The sequence below is a fragment of the Myxocyprinus asiaticus genome, chromosome 16 (genome assembly GCF_019703515.2).
Source record: "Myxocyprinus asiaticus isolate MX2 ecotype Aquarium Trade chromosome 16, UBuf_Myxa_2, whole genome shotgun sequence".
Taxonomy (NCBI): Eukaryota; Metazoa; Chordata; class Actinopteri; order Cypriniformes; family Catostomidae; genus Myxocyprinus; species Myxocyprinus asiaticus.
Genome location: NC_059359.1, coordinates 23,024,281 through 23,045,762, shown reverse-complemented (window position 1 = coordinate 23,045,762; position 21,482 = coordinate 23,024,281). Strand labels below are relative to the sequence as shown.

Genomic DNA, 21,482 nt, shown 5'->3' with positions numbered 1-21,482 from the left:
AACAGAGAGTACAAATGTCATATTTTATAGAGAAATGTATATCATGTTACCTGCCCTGATGTACAGGGAAGCTGCTTTGAACTGGAGTTGTCTGGCTGCTGCTAGGGCTCATTAGCATGGCGCTGTAGATGTTGGATGCAACCACTAGTATACACAGCAGAATGGGCCCAATGATGGCACCCTCTAAACCCAAATAGTATGCTCCACCTGCTACTGCGAGGCCTGTCAAATACGGGTGTCCACCTCTGCACAAACAAACATGACAAAATTATTTTCTGTAGTAATCAACAGCATGCTACAAATGCTGTCTGTAGACATTAAAAGGATATTTCACACAAATAATAAAATTCTGCCAGCATTTACTCACTTTTTCAAACCTGTATGACTTTCTTTCCTCCATGGAACACAAAATCAGACGTTAGGCAGCATGACAGCCTTAGTCACCATTCACTTTTATTGTATGGAAAAATTATCCAATGAAGGTGAATGGTGACCGAGGCTAATGTTTTGCCTAACATCTACTTTTGTGTTCCATGGAGGAAAGAAAGTCATATGGGTTTGAAACAACATAAGAGTGAATAAAAGATGACAGAATTTTCTTTTTTGGGTGAAATATCCCTTTAAGTTGTAAATAACTCCAAATATCCCTTTAATATTGTATTTAGTATTAGTATTTCCACATTATCAAGTGTGCAGAGTCATAGTCAAACAGTCTTACATTCTGTCCTAACCAGGTGCGATGCGACAAGTTTCAACTTGCCTGTCCACACTAAACGCAAAACTCCTGTGCAACATGACACAAGTACAGCAAGTCAGAACATATTTCATATACAATAGACTGCAACAGTCTGGTCCCAGAAGTAAAAAATCCCATACATTTTCTCCATAGGTGAATTGAAACTTTTTTTTTTTCTCCCCTTTTCTCCCCAGTTTGGAATGCCCAATTCCCAATGCTCTAAGTCCTCGTAGTGGCGTAGTGACTCACCTCAATTCGGGTAGCAGAGGACGAATCTCAGTTGCCTCCGCGTCTGAGACCATCAATCCGTGCATCTTATCATGTGGCTTGTTGAGCACATTACCGTGGAGACATAGCGCGTGTGGAGGCTTCACGCTGTTCTCCGCGGCATCCACGCACACCTCACCACATGCCCCACCGAGAGCGAGAACCACACATTATAGCGACCATGAGGAGGTTACCCCAACGTGACTCTACCCACCCTAGCAACCGGGCCAATTGGTTGCTTAGGAAGCCTGACTGGAGTCACTCAGCACGCCCTGGATTTGAACTTGTGACTCCAGGTGTGGTAGTCAGCATCTTTATTTGCTGAGCTACCCAGGCCCCCAAGCGAATTGATTCTTAACGATAACTTATAGGGTTCTCTTTTCGTAAGCGCACAAAGTGCAAATGCTATGACCGGGTGCTTCATCTCAGCTAATTTTCGTGAGATCACTAATTCTAAGCGCAATTTTTATGCCAGCGCAAAGCGCAAATGGCCGTGGGTGGGAGTGTTTGCGCCCAAACTGTGGGTGTATTGTATGGCAAATAAAGTGGTGCAAAGCACAATTTGCTATTTTCCTAAAAAACAGGTAATTGCTCTAAGATGTTTCAATACCATACATCTGTTTTCAATGCAAAGTGCAAATTCAGTTCCTGCATTTGCAGTTTGTAAATTCCACCAGCAGATAGTAATAAAGTTAATGTCCAAACTCTTAAAATATAGTGGAAGATCAAATGATGTCCCTGACAACAGCCTTTTTATTAAACCAGAATTTCGTGTTATAATATCTACATATCATGGTTAATTTTTCGATTATTATCATTCATTATTATGTTTATATTTACAATTGTATTTATGATCTAATTTGTATTGGTATTTTTCCACCTGCTGTCGTAGAGTGATTTTTCAGTCACTGCAAAAGGGGCCGGTGGAAGAAGTTGGAGAGAGTGAAGTGTTTGGATTTGGTATGATTTTTTTTGACCACTTTGTTATTTTGTTTATATTCGTTTAATTTAAAATGTCATTTGAATTTAGAATTTATATATTTTTTTTCGTGTTTCAATGAAAGAATTAAATTTTTCAAAATCAAAATTTACCTGTAGAACTGAAGTGCAATTTATGTGTCAGTAGATGAAAATTATTAATATTACTTACATTTTCTATAATTTAATGGAGCCTACATCCATATCCTGAACCACATTTTCCATGCGTATAAAAGAAGCGTGTCACATTCAACAAAGATGCAGTTAACGCATAAAATAATTTAAGTCCATATTTTTATTCTTCTAATTCATTGCATACAGTCCATTTACACAACCAACTTCTAATGAATGTGCTGTCTTTGTTTATATCGCTGGTGCTTGAGTGAATGGACTATATACAGTAATAGGATGCAGACGCTGCAATAACTGGGGAAGAACCTCCGAATTTAATTGCACTTGACCCGATTAGCTCTTTGCACACACGATTTCGGCAAACCCACTTGCGCACAGACGTAGCGCATGCTTACCCGAAAATACCAAAACTTCATGACCATGCCCATTGAGCCCTTATGATATAGTGCTGCGCTTAACACTAGCGCTCTTAAAATAGGGCCCATAATCCTTTAAAGACGGACCTACCATGAGCTCCGAGGTTGATAATCGATTGAATATGCTTCTGTTGAAGCCATCAGTCTGCGTTATTTCAGCTTCATTATTAAAAATCTTGTTTATTATATAGGAATTACAGTTGAAGAACTACACTACCAGTGAATCCTAAGGGGGAAAATCCACCAATCACAGAATTACGGCAAAAGAGACCAGCATCGACTGTGCATCCTTATAACGCACTGTGACTGAAAAATAAACTCAATGTTTTGTTTTAATATTTATCAACAAATCAATAGTTTTATGAATTTCCAACATTTTTTTTTGATTAGGCCATTCGTAATGGTTCATGGGATTGTAGTCCATTCTACCATTAAAGACATTAAGTACAGTCTTCTTGTACCTTTTCTGATTTTCAAAAAAAAAATTTTTGTTTTGTTTTTTTGCTTCAAATAAAAGTTTGTAATGTTGTGATCCACCTCAGAGCTGGTTTGTTTAGTTAATTAACTTTTTATGAAGGATTTTATTAAAAAATGAATGGGAAAAATAGTTCCGGAAACAAGATGGCTGAAAAAGTGGGCAGGCACCGTTGTGCTCTATTACTATATGTTTATCAGGATTTAACTGTGGGCAGGGCTACACGGCATGATGCAGCAGAATTAGAATCTAAGAAATTGACAAGCCCTGTCAAGCCTGGTTAAGATTTACATTTAAGAGAGCTTTTATCATTTGTTGCTATGTTCGACACAGAAGACACACATGTAAAAAATTAAAGAGTGGATGTTTACAAATATAAAAACACAAACCCTGATATATCAGAGTATATGGCAGTGTCAACAAAATACGTTGGCAGCAGATGGCAGAAGAGAAGTAACAGCGCTTTGACCCCCTCTCCCTGAGCCAACCACAAATCCAACACTGCAGGCAGTGCTGCCCAGTATGTCCCCAAAAACGGCACGGCACCCAGGATTGCAGCCATCGCTGCAGAGAGAAAAAGATAGGAAGGCAAAAACAAAACAAAAAAATGCTAAATGAAATAATATACATCAAAAAGGAAAAGACAAGAAAGAAAGAGCAATCTTATGTGTCTGTGACAGCATTACAGCCTTACCTGAGGGAATGAAGACAATGTTGATGCCAAATATTGTGTGTGTAAGCCAAGTATAAAGGCCATAGAATCCAGCCATCTTCAGAGAGGCATCAAACACACCCCTACACAGAAAAGAGGAAAATAAATTTTTTTTCAGAGAAAGGAGTCAGAGTGAATCAGCCACTCTTTGATAGCGCTTATGAAAATGGGGCTAATGGAACATATATGTTAATTCTGGGTGATGACATAATCTCTCCCTCACACACATTTAAATGCTTTATTTGGATTCACAGTTAAAATCAAGAATATCTTATAGGAGCCAAATGTATTTTAGGGACAATTTACAATAAGAGAAACTACTCATGTTGTGCTCTTAACCATACTACTAATAAAATGACAGTCAAGAAAACAATCACTATAGGTAGTTATAATCAATCACAATCACTATGGGTAAATGTAACAACGCCTTTAACAGCTGACACAGTGCAATCCTTTGCTAGTTATTTAGCTCTTTTTTTTTCTAATCCAGCAATTTGTAAACCACGTATGCATAATTTTGTACATGACCAAGACTGCCAAAAAGTAATACTACTACTTATAGCCACAAACATTCAATACTTCTGTAAGTGGTTGGTATTTTAACACTTTAGTATTAAAACACTCCTCCATGTACAAGTTGAAACAACACCCAACTTCTACAATAATGACAGTTTTAGAATTTTCATTAATCATTACAGTATCCAATGTGCTCGGCAATGCTTCAAATACACAGTAATGCCATGATGTAAACCAGTCCATTTGAACAGTTTCATGACTATAGATTTTTGTTGTTAATTCTGATGTCACACGCAGCTCTTTTAGCGTTAGTTCCACTATTCTGTCACGGTGGTCACACAAACACAAACACACGTTGGGTTTTCATGTTTTATGAGGACTCTCCATAGACATAATGGTTTTTATACTGTAAAAACTTTATGTTCTATCCCCTAACCCTACCCCTAACCCTACCCCTAAACCTAACCCTCACAAAAAACTTTCTGCATTTTTACATTTTCAAAAAACATAATTTAGTATGATTTATAAGTTGTTTTCCTCATGGGGAAAGACTGATTGTCCCCACAACGTCAAAAATTTCAGGTTTTACTATCCTTGTGGGGATTTGGGACATTTGGTCCCCACAACCTAGGGAATACCTGGACACACACACACACACACACAGTGTGGCCAACAGTTAAAAGAAACACGAGTTCTTCTCATTTCTCTTCAGGGACCTACTTTCTCACAGCTTTATCCCCTGACCTTAGAGAGGACAAAATGCTTTCCAGTTGTTTTTTCCGAATTAAGATTAGTGGTTAGGTGAGATCAGTGTTTACACCTGATAGTAACATACATTCCAAATGAGTCTCCTGTGACCACTTGGATTTAGAGAACCACTGATTTAAAGAAATGTAACCTTTTAGTTACTTGTTTCAACATTTTAACAGATGCTTTTTATCCAGAACGTTTGCAGTATCTGATAGTAATTCCAAGGATAGACCCTCTGGATGAGCCCGGAGTTAAGTGGCATGCTCAAAGGCATAGTAGTGATAAAGCAGGACTGTGACCCCATTAACTCTCCAGTTTCTGGGTCACCTCCACCAGCGGCTGAATCTGTATTGAACCTTTATATGAACCTATATGAACCTTTATTTTAGCAGTTCAAATTCTTAAGCATTATATTATTAATACTGGTCCATTTCAAGCACATTTCAGTTGTTGTCATCATTTTGACAGTTAAAGGAATAGTTCACCCAAAAATGAAAATCTCTTTATGACCTTGTTTCTTCTGCTGAACACAAAGAGATTTTTAGAAGAATATCTTGGATCTGTAGATCTACATAATCTAAGTAAATGGTGACCAAAACTTTAAAGCTCCAAAAAGCACATAAAGGCAGTATAAAAGTTATCCATAAGACTAAAGTGGTTTAATCAAGGTCTTCTGAAGTGATCCAATCGGTTTTGGGTGAGAACAGACCAAAATCGAACTAATATTTCACAATAAATCTTGACATCTGTTTCCTTGGCAATCGTGATTTCAAGCTCGATTACAGTTCCTAGCGCCACCTAGCGCTCTGCACATGCGTCAAGCACTAGTTAATTGTTATCGAGTTTGAAATCAGGATCGTGCCTAGAGACTGCAATGGCAAGATGTACAGTGAAAAAGAAGTTATTTTTTGGTCTGTTCTCACCCAAAATCGTGTAGATCACTTCAGAAGACATGGATTAAACCACTAGAGCAAAGCTATTTAACTTCATCGACAAATGGGCCAGATGGAAACATTTTCAGGGCACACGGGCCAAGCCAGGATATTTTGTTATCGAAAAGCTTCTATCTACAGATACTGTGTTACAGTAGGCCTATAATATTTGTTCGCTATTTATATAAAACATCTGTGTTTTAATAGCTTTATTTATTTATTCTCATGAGAAATATTTCCACCTAGCAGGAAATTCCAAAAAAATAAAAAAATAAAAAATAAAATAAAATCTAAAACGTGCTTTCAAAATCAGTCCATTACAGAGATAGTAAATCAGACTGATACTAAACATTTTATTGAACAATAACAGTGATGTTCATTATAAATACAGTGATTTAAACTAAATTAATTTCTGTTTCTCTGCATTTGCGCTTGTCAGTCATCCATGAATTTAGTTCTTTAATCTTCCACTTCCGTCAAAATGACGGATAATGATTATGTGTAGCATAACCTCTAAACGTGTCTAAAATCATCTAGCGCAAGTTTGCATCGGAGAACAATTGAAAAACAGCGTGAACAGACACAAAACGCGTTCAGTGTAAACAGCCCCCCAAGACAACTGACAACCTCACTCAGGCCACTGAAAATTTCAAATGGGCCAGATTTGGCCCACGTGCCGCCAGTTGAATAGGTCTGCACTAGAGTCATATGATACTTTTATGCTGCCTTTATGTGTTTTTGGGAGCTTCAATGTTTTGGCCACCATTCACTTGCATTGTATGGACCTACAGAGCTACGTTATTCTTCTAAAAATCTTCATTTGTGTTCAGCAGAAGAAAGAAAGTCATACACATCTTAGATGACATGAGGGTGTAAGTAAATGATGTTTTCATTTTTGGGTGAACTATCTCCTTATGATCTGTGCATATGGAAAAATGACAGACCAAATTAACAGAACCTCTTGTGGTGATTACAAGGTACAGCATCTCTAACTACTGTTAAGCTACTCCAGCATAATTTTTTAAAAGGAATATTCTTGGTTAAATACAACCTAATATATGTCAACAGCATCTGTGGCAAACTGAGATTGACTTGTTCTGTTTGTCAAAATCAACAACAAAAAAATGCATATACAGTAATGCACTTACAATAAAAGTCTATGCTGCATTTGTACAGCAATGGAATAAACATTAAAAATATCCAATTCTCACATTGTTTTGAAAGTATAGCCATAAAACTAGTGTTATAATATGGCTTAGCATTCTTGTCTGTGCAAAGTTATATCCAATCTGTCAATGCCTGTCATGACCCTGTAAACCAGCAAACCCAACTTTTACATTATACATGCAAAAATAACAGCAAGGGATGTGAATTAATTATCCATAAAACACTGTTGCTCTGTTCATGATTATTTAATTTTATATTATTCACTTTTATTGATTTTATTTTTTTCTCAACTTATGATGCCAGTTTTTCTGTCTATCCATTCTCTTTTTCCATGCAAAACTTAATAAAAACAGTTGAAATATGATTATAACTAGTTTAAGTACATTAACAAAAATACAAGCTTGACATTTCTGCTTCTCTCCTGTATAATCACCATTTAGACTTACATTACAGTATACACATTTTTCCTTTGTCTTTATAAACTGAGGGAAGATTGAAATTATTATCTGTGGTAAGAATGCCAAAGATGTTGTTAAAAGAGCTTTAAGAAAAATCTTGTGTACCTAATGGCCTCCTCCACAGACTGACCAATAACATTTGAAGATGGTCCAGGTTGGGAGAGGGGTGTGAGGCTGATAACCCACTTAACAGGTTTATAGTATTCACCACTGGAGCTCAGCAGGTAAAACAGTGTGGTCAGAAAGATCACCTACATATATATCCAGAGAAACAATCAACATTGAGAATTACACTTAAACATCCAGTGTCATCATTCTGAGTGTGTACGTGTGCGTATTACCAGAGACAGAGCAAAGTTGAGCAGTGCGGTCCCGCTGTGAAACAATACAGTAAGCAGTGTGGTTGTAGTGGATATCAGCAAGCCAACATTTCGACTCATCACTACCCACAGAGACTCCAATATCTATAACAAAAGGCAGCATATTCATCAATCTGTCAAATAAAAAGACCCTCCGCCACATACACATGCACTCGCTCACTAACCGAAAGCAGCATCTCAATATTCTCTTGCACAAATGAGGCAATGTCCTGCCAGTCAAGTATGTCCCCCAGCCAGCTGTTCTGGCGCTGAAGACTTAGCTTGTGTCCGCGGTGTCTTCCAGTGTGAGTTATGTTCTACAACACAACACAGGCAATCAGAAATACAAGATCTGTAATATAAAAATTACACAGATGCAGGCATACATTACTATAGTGTTACTATAGTTCAAGCAGTAAAGGATGGTGCTAGCAACACCATGGGTTTGATTCCCAGGAAACACATAAAATGATAAAATGTATACCTTCAATGCACTGTACTGTAAGTTGCTTTGGACTAAAATGTCTGCCAAATGCATAAATGTAAGTGTGTGTGTGTGTGTGTGTGTGTGTGTGTGTGTGTGTGTGTGTGTGTGTGTGTGTAACCAGAAGTGAGCGAAATCCATCAAAACCTCACTTTGGGGACATTTTTGTACATCCTCATTTGGAAAAATGATCCATGCATGAATTATATTTTGTGCATTTGCTTTTTTATTGTAAAAATGCCAGAGGTTTTCTGTTAGGGTTAGTCTATAGTTATTATAATTAGCTTTATATAAAACAAATAAAAGTCTATGATATGTCCGCATTTAGATAGCAAAGTAAACGTGTGTGTGAGTATGTGTGTGTGATTGAGTAAGGTTTTGTTATTACCTTCACAATCCAGGACTGGTAGAGACGGTCCCACAACTCCAGAGCTTGTTTCTCTATCACAGCTGTATTGTTCACTTTGTCACCTAACATCTTTTGAAGCTATACATGCAAACAGACACAAACACACAACAAATACTCAGTCAACTTTACACACAGATATGAGAAGGTTTGTTTTCACAATCTTTCATTAAAATAACTTTCTCCACCTCTGAAACGACTTTTCATTTCTGCTGATGTAAGCAAGGGCTTGCGGGCGGGGATATCTAATATTAACCAATAATATCATAGCTTACTTTTCAAAATCCAATGAAATCCCTACATATAAAATCAAGTTTTGCTCTACAATATATCTGCCTGCATATACTTTTTCACCCTGAAATATGTTGCATAACAAAAGTTAAAGGAATAGTTAACCCAAAAATGATCATTCTCATTATTTACTCACCCTCCTGCCATCTCAGACTCGTATGACTTTCTTCTGTTGATGGAGTTTGAGGATGTATGATGTGTTTTTTCTCATACAACGCAAGTCAATGGGGTCCAAAACTTTCAAGCTACAAAAAGGAAAAAGGCAGTATAAAAGTAATCCATACAACTCGAGTATCTTCTAAACGTGCTTCTCTCAAGAACTAAAAGAATGCTAATGTCAAGATTTATAGTGAATAAGGACTTTGTGTCTGTTTCTGTTTCTTAATTTACAGTTGAAGTCAGAAGTTTACATCCACTTAGGTTGAAGTCATTAAAATGTCGTTTTTTAAACAATCCACAGATTTCATATTAGCAAACTACAGTTTTTGCAAGTCATTTAGAACATCTACTTTGTGCATGACACAAGTAATTTTTCCAACAATTGTTTACAGACAGATTGTTTCACTTTTAATTGACTATATCACAATTCCAGTGGGTCAGAAGTTTACATACACTAAGATAACTGTGCCTTTAAGCAGTTTGGAAAATTCCAGAAAATTGTGCCAATCCTTTAGGCAATTAGCTTCTGATAGGCTATTGGCTAATTGGAGGTGTACCTGTGGATGTGTTTTAAGGCCTACCTTCAAACTCAGTGCCTCTTTGCTTGACATCATGGAAAAATCAAAAGAAATCAGCCAAGACCTCAGAAAAAATTGTGGACCTCCACAAGTCTGGTTCATCCTTGGGAGCAATTTCCAAAACACTTGAAGGTACCACGTTCATCTGTACAAACAATAGTACGCAAGTATAAACACCATGGGACCATGCAGCCATGCTAGAGGTGAACGTAGTTTGGTGCGAAAAGTGCAAATCAATCCCAGAACAACAGCAAAGGGCCTTGTGAAGATGCTGGAGAAAACAGGTAGACAAGTATCTATATCTACAGTAAAACAAGTCCTATATTGAGATAACCTGAAAGGCTGCTCAGCAAGGAAGAAGCCACTGCTCCAAAACCGCCATAAAAAAGCCAGACTACAGTTTGCAAGTGCACATGGGGACAAAGATCTTACTTTTTGGAGAAATGTCCTCTGGTCTGATGAAACAAAATGGCCATAATGATCATCGTTATGTTTGGAGGAAAAAGGGTGAGGCTTGCAAGCCGAAGAACACCATCCCAACCATGAAGCATGGGGGTGGCAGCGTAATGTTGTCAGGGTGCTTTGCTGCAGGAGGTCCCTCCTCCTAAAGCACTTCCCAAAATAGATGGCATATGTCATGAGGAAGGAAAATTGTGGATATATTGAAGCAACATCTCAAAACATCAGCCAGGAAGTTAAAGCTCAGTTGCAAATGGGTCTTCCAAATGGACAATGACCATAAGCATACCTCCAAAGTTGTGGCAAAATGGCTTAAGGACAACAAAGTCAAGATATTAGAGTGGGCATCACAAAGCCCTGACCTCAATCCGATAGAAATTTTGTGGGCAGAACTGAAAAAGCGTGTGCGAGCAAGGAGGCCTACAAACCTGACTCAGTTACACCAGCTCTGTCAGGAGGAATGGGCCAAAATTCCAGCAACTTATTGTGAGAAGCTTGTGGAAGGCTACCCAAAACGTTTGACCCAAGTTAAACTATTTAAAGGCAATGCTATGTGCTATGTAAACTTCTGACCCACTGGGAATGTGATGAAAGAAATAAAAGCTGAAATAAATCACTCTCTCTACTATTATTCTGACATTTCACATTCTTTTTTTTTTTCTCCCCTTTTTTCACCCAATTTGGAATCCCCAATTTCCAATGTGCTCTAAGTCCTCGTGGTGGCGTAGTGACTCGCCTCAATCTGGGTGGTGGAGGACGAATCTCAGCTGCCTCCGCATCTGAGACCGTCAACCCATGCATCGTCATGTGGCTTGTTGAGCGTGTTACCGCGGAGATATAGCACGTGTGGAGGCTTCACGCCATCCACTGCGGCATCCACGCACAACTCACCACGCGCCCCACCGAGAGCGAACCACATTATAGCGATCACAAGGAGGTTACCCCGTGTGACTCTACCCTTCCTAGCAACTGGGCCAATTTGGTTGCTTAGGAGACCTGGCTGGAGTCACTCAGCATGCCCCTGGGATTTGAACTAGCGAACTTCAGGGGTGGTAGCCAGCGTCTTTACCATTGAGCTACCCAGGTCCCCTGACATTTCACATTCTTAAAATAAAGTAGTGATCCTAAATGATCTAAGACAGGGAATGAGATTAAACGATTAAATGTCAGGAATTGTAAAAAACTGAGTTTAAATGTATTTGGCTAAGATGTTTGAAAACTTCTGACTTCAACTGTATATCTGTTTTTCACCTATAGTGATCATATTGCTTCAGAAGACATAGACCACGTGCACTACTATATTTTCGTTTGAAAATGCATCTTTTTCTCTATGTTTTGGCCGTCTGAAAACGATTATGTATTTACTGTCATGTGACACAATCAGCCTAAAAAAATCAAGATGGCGGCCCATGATGTAATGCCGTTGTTGTGCCTGTGATTCACTTTGATAGCGTTGTTAAAGATAAATGTTACTTTGTACAACCTTCACATTGCATTCCTTCAAAAGGCGACAAGAAGTTTACTCAAAATTGCTGTCCGATGACGGAATCAAGGACAATTGCGTTTCAGACCGTACAAGGAACAGCGATTTTTTTTAAATTGCTGTTCCATGTACTGAGTAAGGGAATTTAATAGTTTTCATACGTTTCAGCCTGGACAAGAAACTTTTGGAAAATGCTTGAAAACAGCAGTGTGGACGGAGTGTGTTTCAAAAAATGCCATTTTCAAATGTATCCGGATTGATGTGGACGTAGCTTTAAGCCCAAAGTACACATCAGTTTTGACATGAACGCTCAGTGTCTGTGTGCCTTTGAATGCGAGCCTGTCAAAATATACTTAATTTTACCGTGCACGCATACACAGGCAGTTGGCGCATGCACGCTACGACTGCTATGAGATACTGAACTTTTTGTCCTCAGGAGTTTAGACACATAAAGATAGAATTATAGTGCTTCAGACTGGAGTTACACAAATGCAGGTATCTCCTCACCTCCTCACAGACGGGTTCTTGATGTGCACATCCACTGTTGTTGTTTCCACATTCATCTCCTGTTCTTTAATTGCTATTTTATCTTCTTCTAGCACTTCTTCGTGAGAGCAACAACTCAAATGGGAGTGCTTCCACCTTGTGGACCCACTAATTAGTCCAAATAATTCCATGCACGTGCTCATTCAAAGACGCGAGGTAAGAAAAATCGGGCTGCGCACGTTCAGTGCTCTGCTGACGACAAAATTTACATCACGTGTCCTGTCCGTGTCTGACCAAAGTATACTTTGAGCTTTAGATTAAACCATTCCAGTCTTATGGATTACTTTTATACTGCCTTTATTTCCTTTTTGGAGCTTGAAAGTTTTGGACCCCACTGACTTACCTTGTATGGACAAAAACACCTCACACATCCTCCAAAATATTTCTGTTTGTGTTCCACAGAATAAAGAAAGTCATACAAGTTTAAGATGACATGAGGGTAAGTAAATGAGAGAATTATAATTTTTGGGTGAGCTATCCCTTTAAATGATTTGTGAATGTTGTTTCACGTTGTCTTTAACAGAACTGTACACTCTAAACCCATGTTCTCAGACTTTCTCTGACCTTATTTGTGATCAATTCTCTCCCATGTTGGTAAACGTTAGTGGCAGCAGAGTTGAGAGCCTTCTGTACAACTTGAGCCTCTGGGAGCCAGCTACAAAACACACAGTCTGTTATGCAATATTTCCACTCATTAGTATCCTCTGGGACTTTCAGGGTTACTTCCCAGACTGTTTGACCAATGAATTTCCATGATATTTCCAGTCATTTGTGATGACTGGGTAAGGACTTTCGAAAATTATTTTGATTCAGAACAATTCGCTAATGTATGATATAAACCAATTAGTAAACGGAATGATTTTCTCACAAATCGGACATCACTATGGCTTACAAGCAATTTTAATTCTACACTAGAGCAATATCTAGCCAATTAAATATGTTAAGAGCAGAGCATAACTAGCAAAAGACTTGTGTATGTAAAAATGTTTATTCAATATTCATGACATTTCCAGGCCTGTAAAACACAATTCCTTGATATTTCCAGGCTTTACATGACTGTACATTCTCAACTTAACTATAAATGTCTTTTTGTGTTACAACTTACTTGGCCCATTCTGGGTGGTTGGAAACGGTCTCATTGATCAGGTTACTGGTGACCCCTATGATATGAACACTCTCATGATGCACCTATAAACACAAACACAGGCAGTGAGACATGTGATACAGCACAGGAGCTCAGTCACGGATCACACATACCACGCAGTGGAATAATCAGGCCAAGGACAGTGGTTTTGTAACACGGTACCATAGCTGTGAGCAGCAGGGCCATGAGCAGCGTGCCAGTTACCAGAAGGAAAATAATAAATATACTGATCAGCTTATCCAAGGAGCGTTCCAACCACACTATCATCTGCAAAGAGAAGAAAGAAAGAGAGAGAGGGAAAGATTAGTTTCAATAAAACAAATTTGATCATTCACACAGGTTTCTGTGTGACAACACAGAAACCTGCTTCCCTCTGCCAAATCTGAGGAACACGGCTGCACACTTAAGTCCTGATAACCTTAAAAAAAAAAAAAAAAAAAAAAAAAAAATGCTAAACCATTTTCAGTAAAACAATTTATGGGGTATTTCACCAAAAAATGAAAATTCTTACCCTCATATTTAAAACGTGTATGTTTTTGCTTCCGTGAAACACAAAGGGAGATATTTATTTACACATCTAAAGTGAATGGTGATGTGCTGTATACTGTGAAGGTCCAAAACTAATCAAAGGGCACAATAAAAGCGGTCTAAATTACTAGTGCATTATAAAGTCTTCTGAAGCCATAAAATAGCATATTTTTTTGGTTGTTAACTAAAAATCCTTATGACAGAATTTTTATTTTTGGGTGAACTACTCCATCAAAGCACTAGCAAAGGATCCATGGATCAGTTCGGACTGTGTATCATCTCAAAGTGAACTCGGTAACACTTTACAATAAGGTTCCATTTGTTAACATTAGTTAATAACATTAGTTAACATGAACCAACAATGAACAAAACTTTTACAGCATTTATTAATCTTGGTTAATGTTAATTTCAACATATCAGAATCAGAATCAGAATGAGCTTTATTGCCAAGTATGCTTACACATACAAGGAATTTGTCATGGTGACAGGAGCTTCCAGTGTACAACAATACAAAAACAATACAAAAACAGCAGCAAGACATAGATAATAATAAAAAATAAAAAATAATTACACACACACGTACAGAAACACACATACATACATACACACATACACATGGGTAGTGCAAATCTAATACAATCTGTTATGTACAGTGTAAATACAAATCTGTTATGTATAGTGCAAATTTGTTTTTTTTTCTCAGAGGAATGAAATGGCAGAAGAGGTTGGATGTGTTGGACAAATATAAGAAAGACTAAACTGTGTAATGCACATAGTTATTGCTCAGTGGGGCAATTTAACTGTTCATGAGATGGATAGCCTGAGGGGAAAAAACTGTTCCTGTGCCTGACGGTTCTGGTGCTCAGAGCTCTGAAGCGTCGACCAGAAGGCAACAGTTCAAAAAGGTAGTGGGCAGGGTGAGTGGGGTCTGGAGTGATTTCTCCAGCCTTTTTCCACACTCTGGAAGTGTATAGTTCTTGAAGGGGGGGCAGGGGGCAACCAATAATCCTCTCAGCAGTCCGAACTGTCCTTTGTAGTCTTCTAATGTCTGATTTCATAGCTGAACCAAACCAGACAGATATTGAAGTGCAGAGGACAGACTCAATGACTGCTGAACAGAACTGTATCAGCAGTGCCTGTGGCAGGTTGAATTTCCTCAGCTGGCGAAGGAAGTACAACCTCTGCTGGGCCTTTTTCACAATGGAGTCAATGTGGGCCTCCCACTAAAGTCCACAATCATCTCCACCGTTTTGAGCATGTTCAGCTCAAGGTTGTTTTGACTGCACCAGACAGCCAGCTGTTTAACCTCCCTTCTGTATGCAGACTCATTGTCATCTCGGATGAGGCCGATGACAGTGGTGTCGTCTGCAAACTTCAAGAGCTTGACAGAGGGGTCCTTGGCGATGCAGTCATTGGTGTAGAGGGAGAAGAGTAGTGGGGAGAGCACACATCCCTGGGGGGCACCAGTGCTGATTGTACAGGTGCTGGAAGTGAGTTCCCCTGTCTCACAAGCTGCTGCCTGTCCATCAGAAAGCTGGTAATCCACTGACAGATAGGAACAGAGAGTTGGTGTAATTTATTCTGGAGTATAGCTGGGATGATGGTGTTGAAAGCCGAACTGAAGTCCACAAAAAGAATCCTTGCATATGTCCCTGGTCTGTCCAGATGTTGCAGGACATGATGCAATCCCATGTTGACTGCATCATCCACAGACCTGTTTGCCCGATAAGCAAATTGAAGGGGATCTAGAAAGGATCCAGTGATTTCTTCAACACCAGTCTCTCAAATGATTTCATAACCACAGACGTCAGGGCAACAGGTCTGTAGTCATTAAGTCCTGTGATTTTTGTTTTCTTTGGGATGGGGATGATAGTAGAACGTTTGAAGCAGCATGGGATTTCACACTGCTCCATTGATCTATTGAAGATCTGTGTGAAGAGGAGGGCCAGCTGGTTAGCACAGGATCTAAGACATGCAGGTGAAATGCCATCTGGGCCCTGTGCTTTCCTTATCCTTGGTTGTCTAAAGACACGGCTCACATCATCTTCACAGATCTTAAGTGCAGGTTGAGTAGCAAGAGGGGGGATGAGGGGGGTTGCAGGAGGTGTTGGTGTTTGTGTAAAGTTAAGTTCAGAGTGGGTGTGGGGTGTGAGATTGGGCCTTTCAAATCTACAGAAGAACACATTCAGGTCGTCAGCCAGTTGTTGGTCCACCACAGGGTTGGGGGCAGGAGTCCTGTAATTCGTAAGTTGTTTCATGCCACTCCACACTGATGCAGGGTCGTTAGCTGAAAACTTGTTTTTCAGCTTCTCAGAGTATCTTCTCTTAGCCACTCTGATTCCCATATTCAGTGTGTTCCTGGCCTGATTGTACAAGACTTTATCCCCAACTCTTAAGCATCCTCTTTGGCCTGACGAAGCTGCCTGAGTTCCGCTGTAAACCATGGTTTGTCGAAGTTAAATGTTAAATAAGTCCTAGTAGGAATGCACATATCCTCACAAAAACTGATATATGATGTAACAGTATCTGTGAGCTCGTCCAGATTGGTGTCTGCAGCCTCATATAGTAATACATTTTTAAAATCAAAAGTTATAGTTGTTACCATTATTTAATGGACTACGAACTAACATTAACCAAACGTTGTTGCAATAAACTAGCATTAACAAAGATTAATAAATGCTGTAAAAATATATATTGTTCATTGTTAATCAATGCTTTAAGTAATGTTAATGAATGGAACCTTATTGTAAAGTGTTACCGTGAAATCTTTAGTTCTAGCAGACATACTTTCATGTTTTAGGACATAGCCTACTAATAGTAAACGTAAGTAGCCAAAAGGATCCAAAATCATGCTGACTTAGAATAACCACTGAGCGGATGAGTCAACAGCACAAGCAAAGATCATTTGTAAGGATGCAATGAAGGGTTGTAAACAGGAGGTGGTGGGCATATTTTTGCTTTTGGCAGGTGGACTTGATTTCTCTGTGCACCCAGCTATTTTTGGCCCTGTGGACGGCATGTCTAATCCTGTTCTCTTGTCCAGTTAGCTGCATGGCCTGTTAGTGCTAAATGTTAGCATCATGTGCAAACATTGTTAATATTGATGATGTATTAGTACAGCGCATACCCTGTTAAGAAAACAATAAGAAAGAAAAGTAGCAATGCTGGCAAATAATATACAATTCCTGAGGGACAGGACATACTATCAGACCTGAAAATAACTTTCACCACCATCTGTTCCGGTTTCGGCACAGTATATTAATCTGGTACAACCCGGAAGATGCTACAGACAAGATTAACAATGAAAAAACAAACAAATACTCTTTGACAAAACATTTGGAAGAATTTGAAATATATTGCCAATATCTTCTTGGGCGCTTTCTAGTTATGAATAATTTTCTAGTTAAATGAGTGTACTGTAGAATTAAAAGAACATAGCAAGTTTGTTTGGTTTCCCTTGTTAAAATCAACATGAAATTTAATCAATTTTACTTTCGCAATATGAGGCATTTATGAATGAAAAAGAATAATAATATTTTAAAGATGGATTTTATCCATTGGAAAATGTTTGGAGTAGGCACTCCATAACAGAATGGAGCCAACCCTGAATGCAAGTTTGTAGTTGGTTGTAGAGAGGATGAAAATTTTGTCCCAGTTTGGGAACCGATATGGTGACAGGGGTGTGAATGCTGAAGGTCAAGTTGATCTCAACAGACCTTGGTCTCACCAGACTAGATTGTCCCCTCACCCAATCCTCCATGCCCACTGTCTTATCTCACCCTACATATATCTCACACACTCTGACGTCAACCAGCCCAACACACATCTGGAGCTGTGGAAGAGCCAGTGGCCTCTCTCAGAGGTTTATTCTACATTTTTTCTGACAGTTAGTATGTCAGCATTACAATCACATCCAGAGTCACACGCTCCCTTCCACAGCACAAAGCATCACACGCACTCTGTTTCAAAATGTAGTGAGTTGCCTTCATAGGCAGCATCATAACCGTCATGAAACCTCATAAGTGACTGATTTGAACGCTTTATATTAGCAGCAACTCGGCATGCCACACAAATAGCTCTCCTCACGCAAAGTGCGGAGGAGGCTTGAGTAGCAAACAATTCCAATAGAGTTTGACGTTAGCATGTTTCTAAGCTAACAGAACGAGACTCTAAAATACCCATTAAATACACAGCACACATAAATCTAGGGCAAAATATCTTCAATTTATCATTTAAAAATATTTATATATTTTTTACATTTCAGTATTAAATGTAGAGTATGCTGTTGGCATGTTGCCAAGCTAACGTGTTATACTCTAACTTGCCACTCATTATTTTCACATTCAAATGAGCTTGTGATTTGCCTCAAATGTTTGCCTGAAGTTTGCAGCTCTTCACCGGTAGTGGTGAACCTGCAGCAAACCTTTTGCAACAATAAACAATTTGCCGCAAAGCTCATTTGCATGTGAAAATAATCAGTGGTGAATCTGCAGCAAGTTTGTGGCAAATTTGCCATGAACTCTCAATTTTTGTAAGGGTGTAGATTACGTCATTAGCATGTTGCTAAGCTAACAGAGTGTTACTCTGACCATAATTATACACAGCAGCAAACACAAATATAGGGTAAAATAGTCCATTTTTAATTTAAAAATGAATATATTCTGTTATGTTTTAATATTAAATGAAATTGCTTCATCCACCATCTTGTATTTATTTTTTCATTTAGTTTGTATTTGGCTAAATCAAGGTACTTATGGTATAGCTTTATCGCCAGAAGCACACTTATGAAGTCCAAAGTGTACTTCAGTTTTCCGCGTTCCAGATCGGACAGCACACAGTATGTGTGACCAAATTTTCTCATCAGCACAGTCTGTGCAGATGGTCCTCGTCTGTGCGCATCGCCTCTGCTGTTGACTGTACTGAAAGAGTATCACAAAGCAGTCATTGTGCGCATGCATTAAACGCATTTGTATTTGCTCGCGGTCAAAAAGGAATATTTTAAAAGGCTGAGCGCTCGACCGTCTGCGAGATGTTCTGGAACACACTAGATTTTGGAACAGAGCAACAGAGTGCACTGCAGGAACAGCCGAAAGCCAGTGGGTGGGGGAGGGAGGGGGGATCTTCTAATGGAAACACAAACTACCATTCTTTCATTCACTTCCCCTCCCCACTTCCTTTCCTATTCCCTCTCTTAGGGTGTGTTCACACTTGTAGTTCGGTTGTCTTGGTCCGGACCAAAAAAGAAAATGATACATTTAGTCCTGGTTCGCTTAGTGTTCACACTGGCATTTTTAACACTAAACCTAAAAAAACAAAACAAAAGGCATCAGGAAAAAGTCACAACCTGATTGGACAGCTTTTATGACGTATATTTTGCAACAGACCTTGCCGAACATCCAAAACAATGCTGGCTGCTGGGCGAAATGCGCTCGTTAGATATATATATATATATATATATATATATATATATATATATATATATATATATATATGTATATATGGTGGTATTTTTACCAGCTGAGAACAAACGAAGAGCTAATAAAATGTGTAAAGGAGTCAAAACAGTGCCAGGAATTCCTCCGTTGCACACACAAATGAAGATATGCTGCAAGGACGGCTGATGGCGGTTCCGACGCCTGTACCGAACTGTAATGGGCAACATAGCTCCTATGATGAGAAGAACCAGGTATGCTTGAGGTCAGTATTAGGCAAATTACTTCCTGTTTTTGGTCCATTTAGACGTCTTTGGTCCATGTTGTGTTCATATATCAATCGAACCGCACCAGAGTTCGTTTGGAAGCGAACCGAGACCCACTATTCAGGCGGTCTCGGTCCGCTTGTTTGGTGCGCACCAAGGTTCAGATGGCAGCGTTCACACTTATTCAAATGAACCGCACTAACAGAACAATCGCACCAGAGACCGTTTTAATGGAACCAAACCTGCTAAGTGTGAACACACCCTTACTTTCTTGCCCGCTTGCTAGCGCAGATGATTTACCTGCTTGTTAAGCCAATGCCAGAGCTTTGAGGAGGAAGACAGAGAGACAAACGGTTATTAGAAACAACCAATCAGTATGCAGGAAAGTAGAAAACATCAATGTGGTTTCAAGGCAAAAGAGAACAGGAAAAGTCTGGATGGTGAAATTACAGGAATACATTCACATTGAATAATGAGGGAAAGTGTGAGACAGTGGGCTGTCTTTGTGAGAAATAAAAAGCCTAAAAGGGTTTAATCAAGTGATAAAATAAGGCTGCATTGTGATTGTCCTCTTCTTTATTTACCATTTATTTTCATTCTACAGGGTGGGTGAGGGATATAATATACATGGTGAAAAACATCACAAAGAAAAGCTAAATGTTCATTGTTTGTCAGACACAGATATGTTTATTACTGATACACTGCAAAAATATAACCTAATTTTTAAAAGTATTTTTGTCTTGTTTTCCAGTTGAAATTTCAAAACATCCATTAAAACAAAGTGGCAATGTGCCATTCAATATTGAAGAAATAGCTTGTCCAAAAATGATCATTCCTTTATCACTTACTCACCCTTATGCAGTCTCAAACTCGTATGACTTACTTTCTTCTGAGGAACACAAACAAACTTATTATTGATCGACACGTTATTGTATAGATATATTTTTGAGGCATCGATATATTAAAATTAGATGACATTTAAATAATTATCCTAATTTTCATGCTTTCTAATTCACTCAGTTGGCATTCTGTTTAACAGTCTGGCTTGATAGCATTGGGAGACCACAAGAGGGTGATATAACATTTACTGAAACAGGTCACAGGTAGGAAAAGTACAGGTATCACACACACAATATGAGCGTATGCGGCGCAGTAGGTGGCAGTCCAAAGTTTTTTGTACTTCAAGAATGAACAGTGATCTTGATGAGTTTGCAGGTTAGTGTATGAAACTGGTGTAACTGTGCAAACTGAACGATTAGAAATGGTGGCATTTATTATGCAATTTCTCTGTATGTAGACTTGAATAGGTCTTTTATTCAAGCTGTCAAACCACAAAACCACATACTTGTAACTGAAAATACATTGTGTAGGCTATATGAAAGATATACATATGCACAATATATAATCCAGCAATGACTAAAGTAAATAATCTTTGTCTTTTGATAATGATTTGGGTTGAATTTAATGAAAAACGATGCGAGTTGCGCTCCATGGCACTGCAGAATTTTGACGCTACGCATTGGCGGTGTGTGCGTACCTTCGTAGAAAATAATTATTTAGAATGCGCCATGTCTTCCACAAGGCACATCCATGCAACACGCTTTAATTTACCCTGCCGCTCATTCTTTACCAAAGTTGTGCTGAGAAATATGTTTGAAAAGACAAAGAATACTGTGCAATAAGCAGCACTATTTATATCTGGAAAAAAATCCAGATATATATTGACAATCATCGGGGTCCAAAACGTTTAGGTCATAAAGGCAGGATAAAAGTAATCCATACAATTTGAGCGGTTTAATCCATGTATT

At 38.8% G+C, this 21,482-nt stretch overlaps 1 protein-coding gene across 2 annotated transcripts in view; it reads right to left on the bottom strand.

Annotated features, from left to right (window-relative positions):
• Window positions 1-21,482, bottom strand: part of LOC127453909 (transmembrane protein 245-like) — a 44,231-nt gene that overhangs the window by 9,182 nt on the left and 13,567 nt on the right. The window contains exons 7-17 of one of the 2 annotated variants that reach the window (XM_051720675.1): window positions 19,975-19,998; window positions 13,611-13,715; window positions 13,410-13,492; window positions 12,869-12,959; window positions 8,771-8,869; window positions 8,084-8,215; window positions 7,881-8,003; window positions 7,645-7,790; window positions 3,699-3,799; window positions 3,394-3,568; window positions 51-245 (exon numbers count right to left, since the gene is read on the bottom strand). In XM_051720675.1, the coding sequence (XP_051576635.1) occupies window positions 51-245; window positions 3,394-3,568; window positions 3,699-3,799; window positions 7,645-7,790; window positions 7,881-8,003; window positions 8,084-8,215; window positions 8,771-8,869; window positions 12,869-12,959; window positions 13,410-13,492; window positions 13,611-13,715; window positions 19,975-19,998 (1,274 nt within the window). The remainder of the gene's footprint in view (window positions 1-50; window positions 246-3,393; window positions 3,569-3,698; window positions 3,800-7,644; window positions 7,791-7,880; window positions 8,004-8,083; window positions 8,216-8,770; window positions 8,870-12,868; window positions 12,960-13,409; window positions 13,493-13,610; window positions 13,716-19,974; window positions 19,999-21,482) is intronic. The other variant, XM_051720676.1, reaches the window with a different exon arrangement.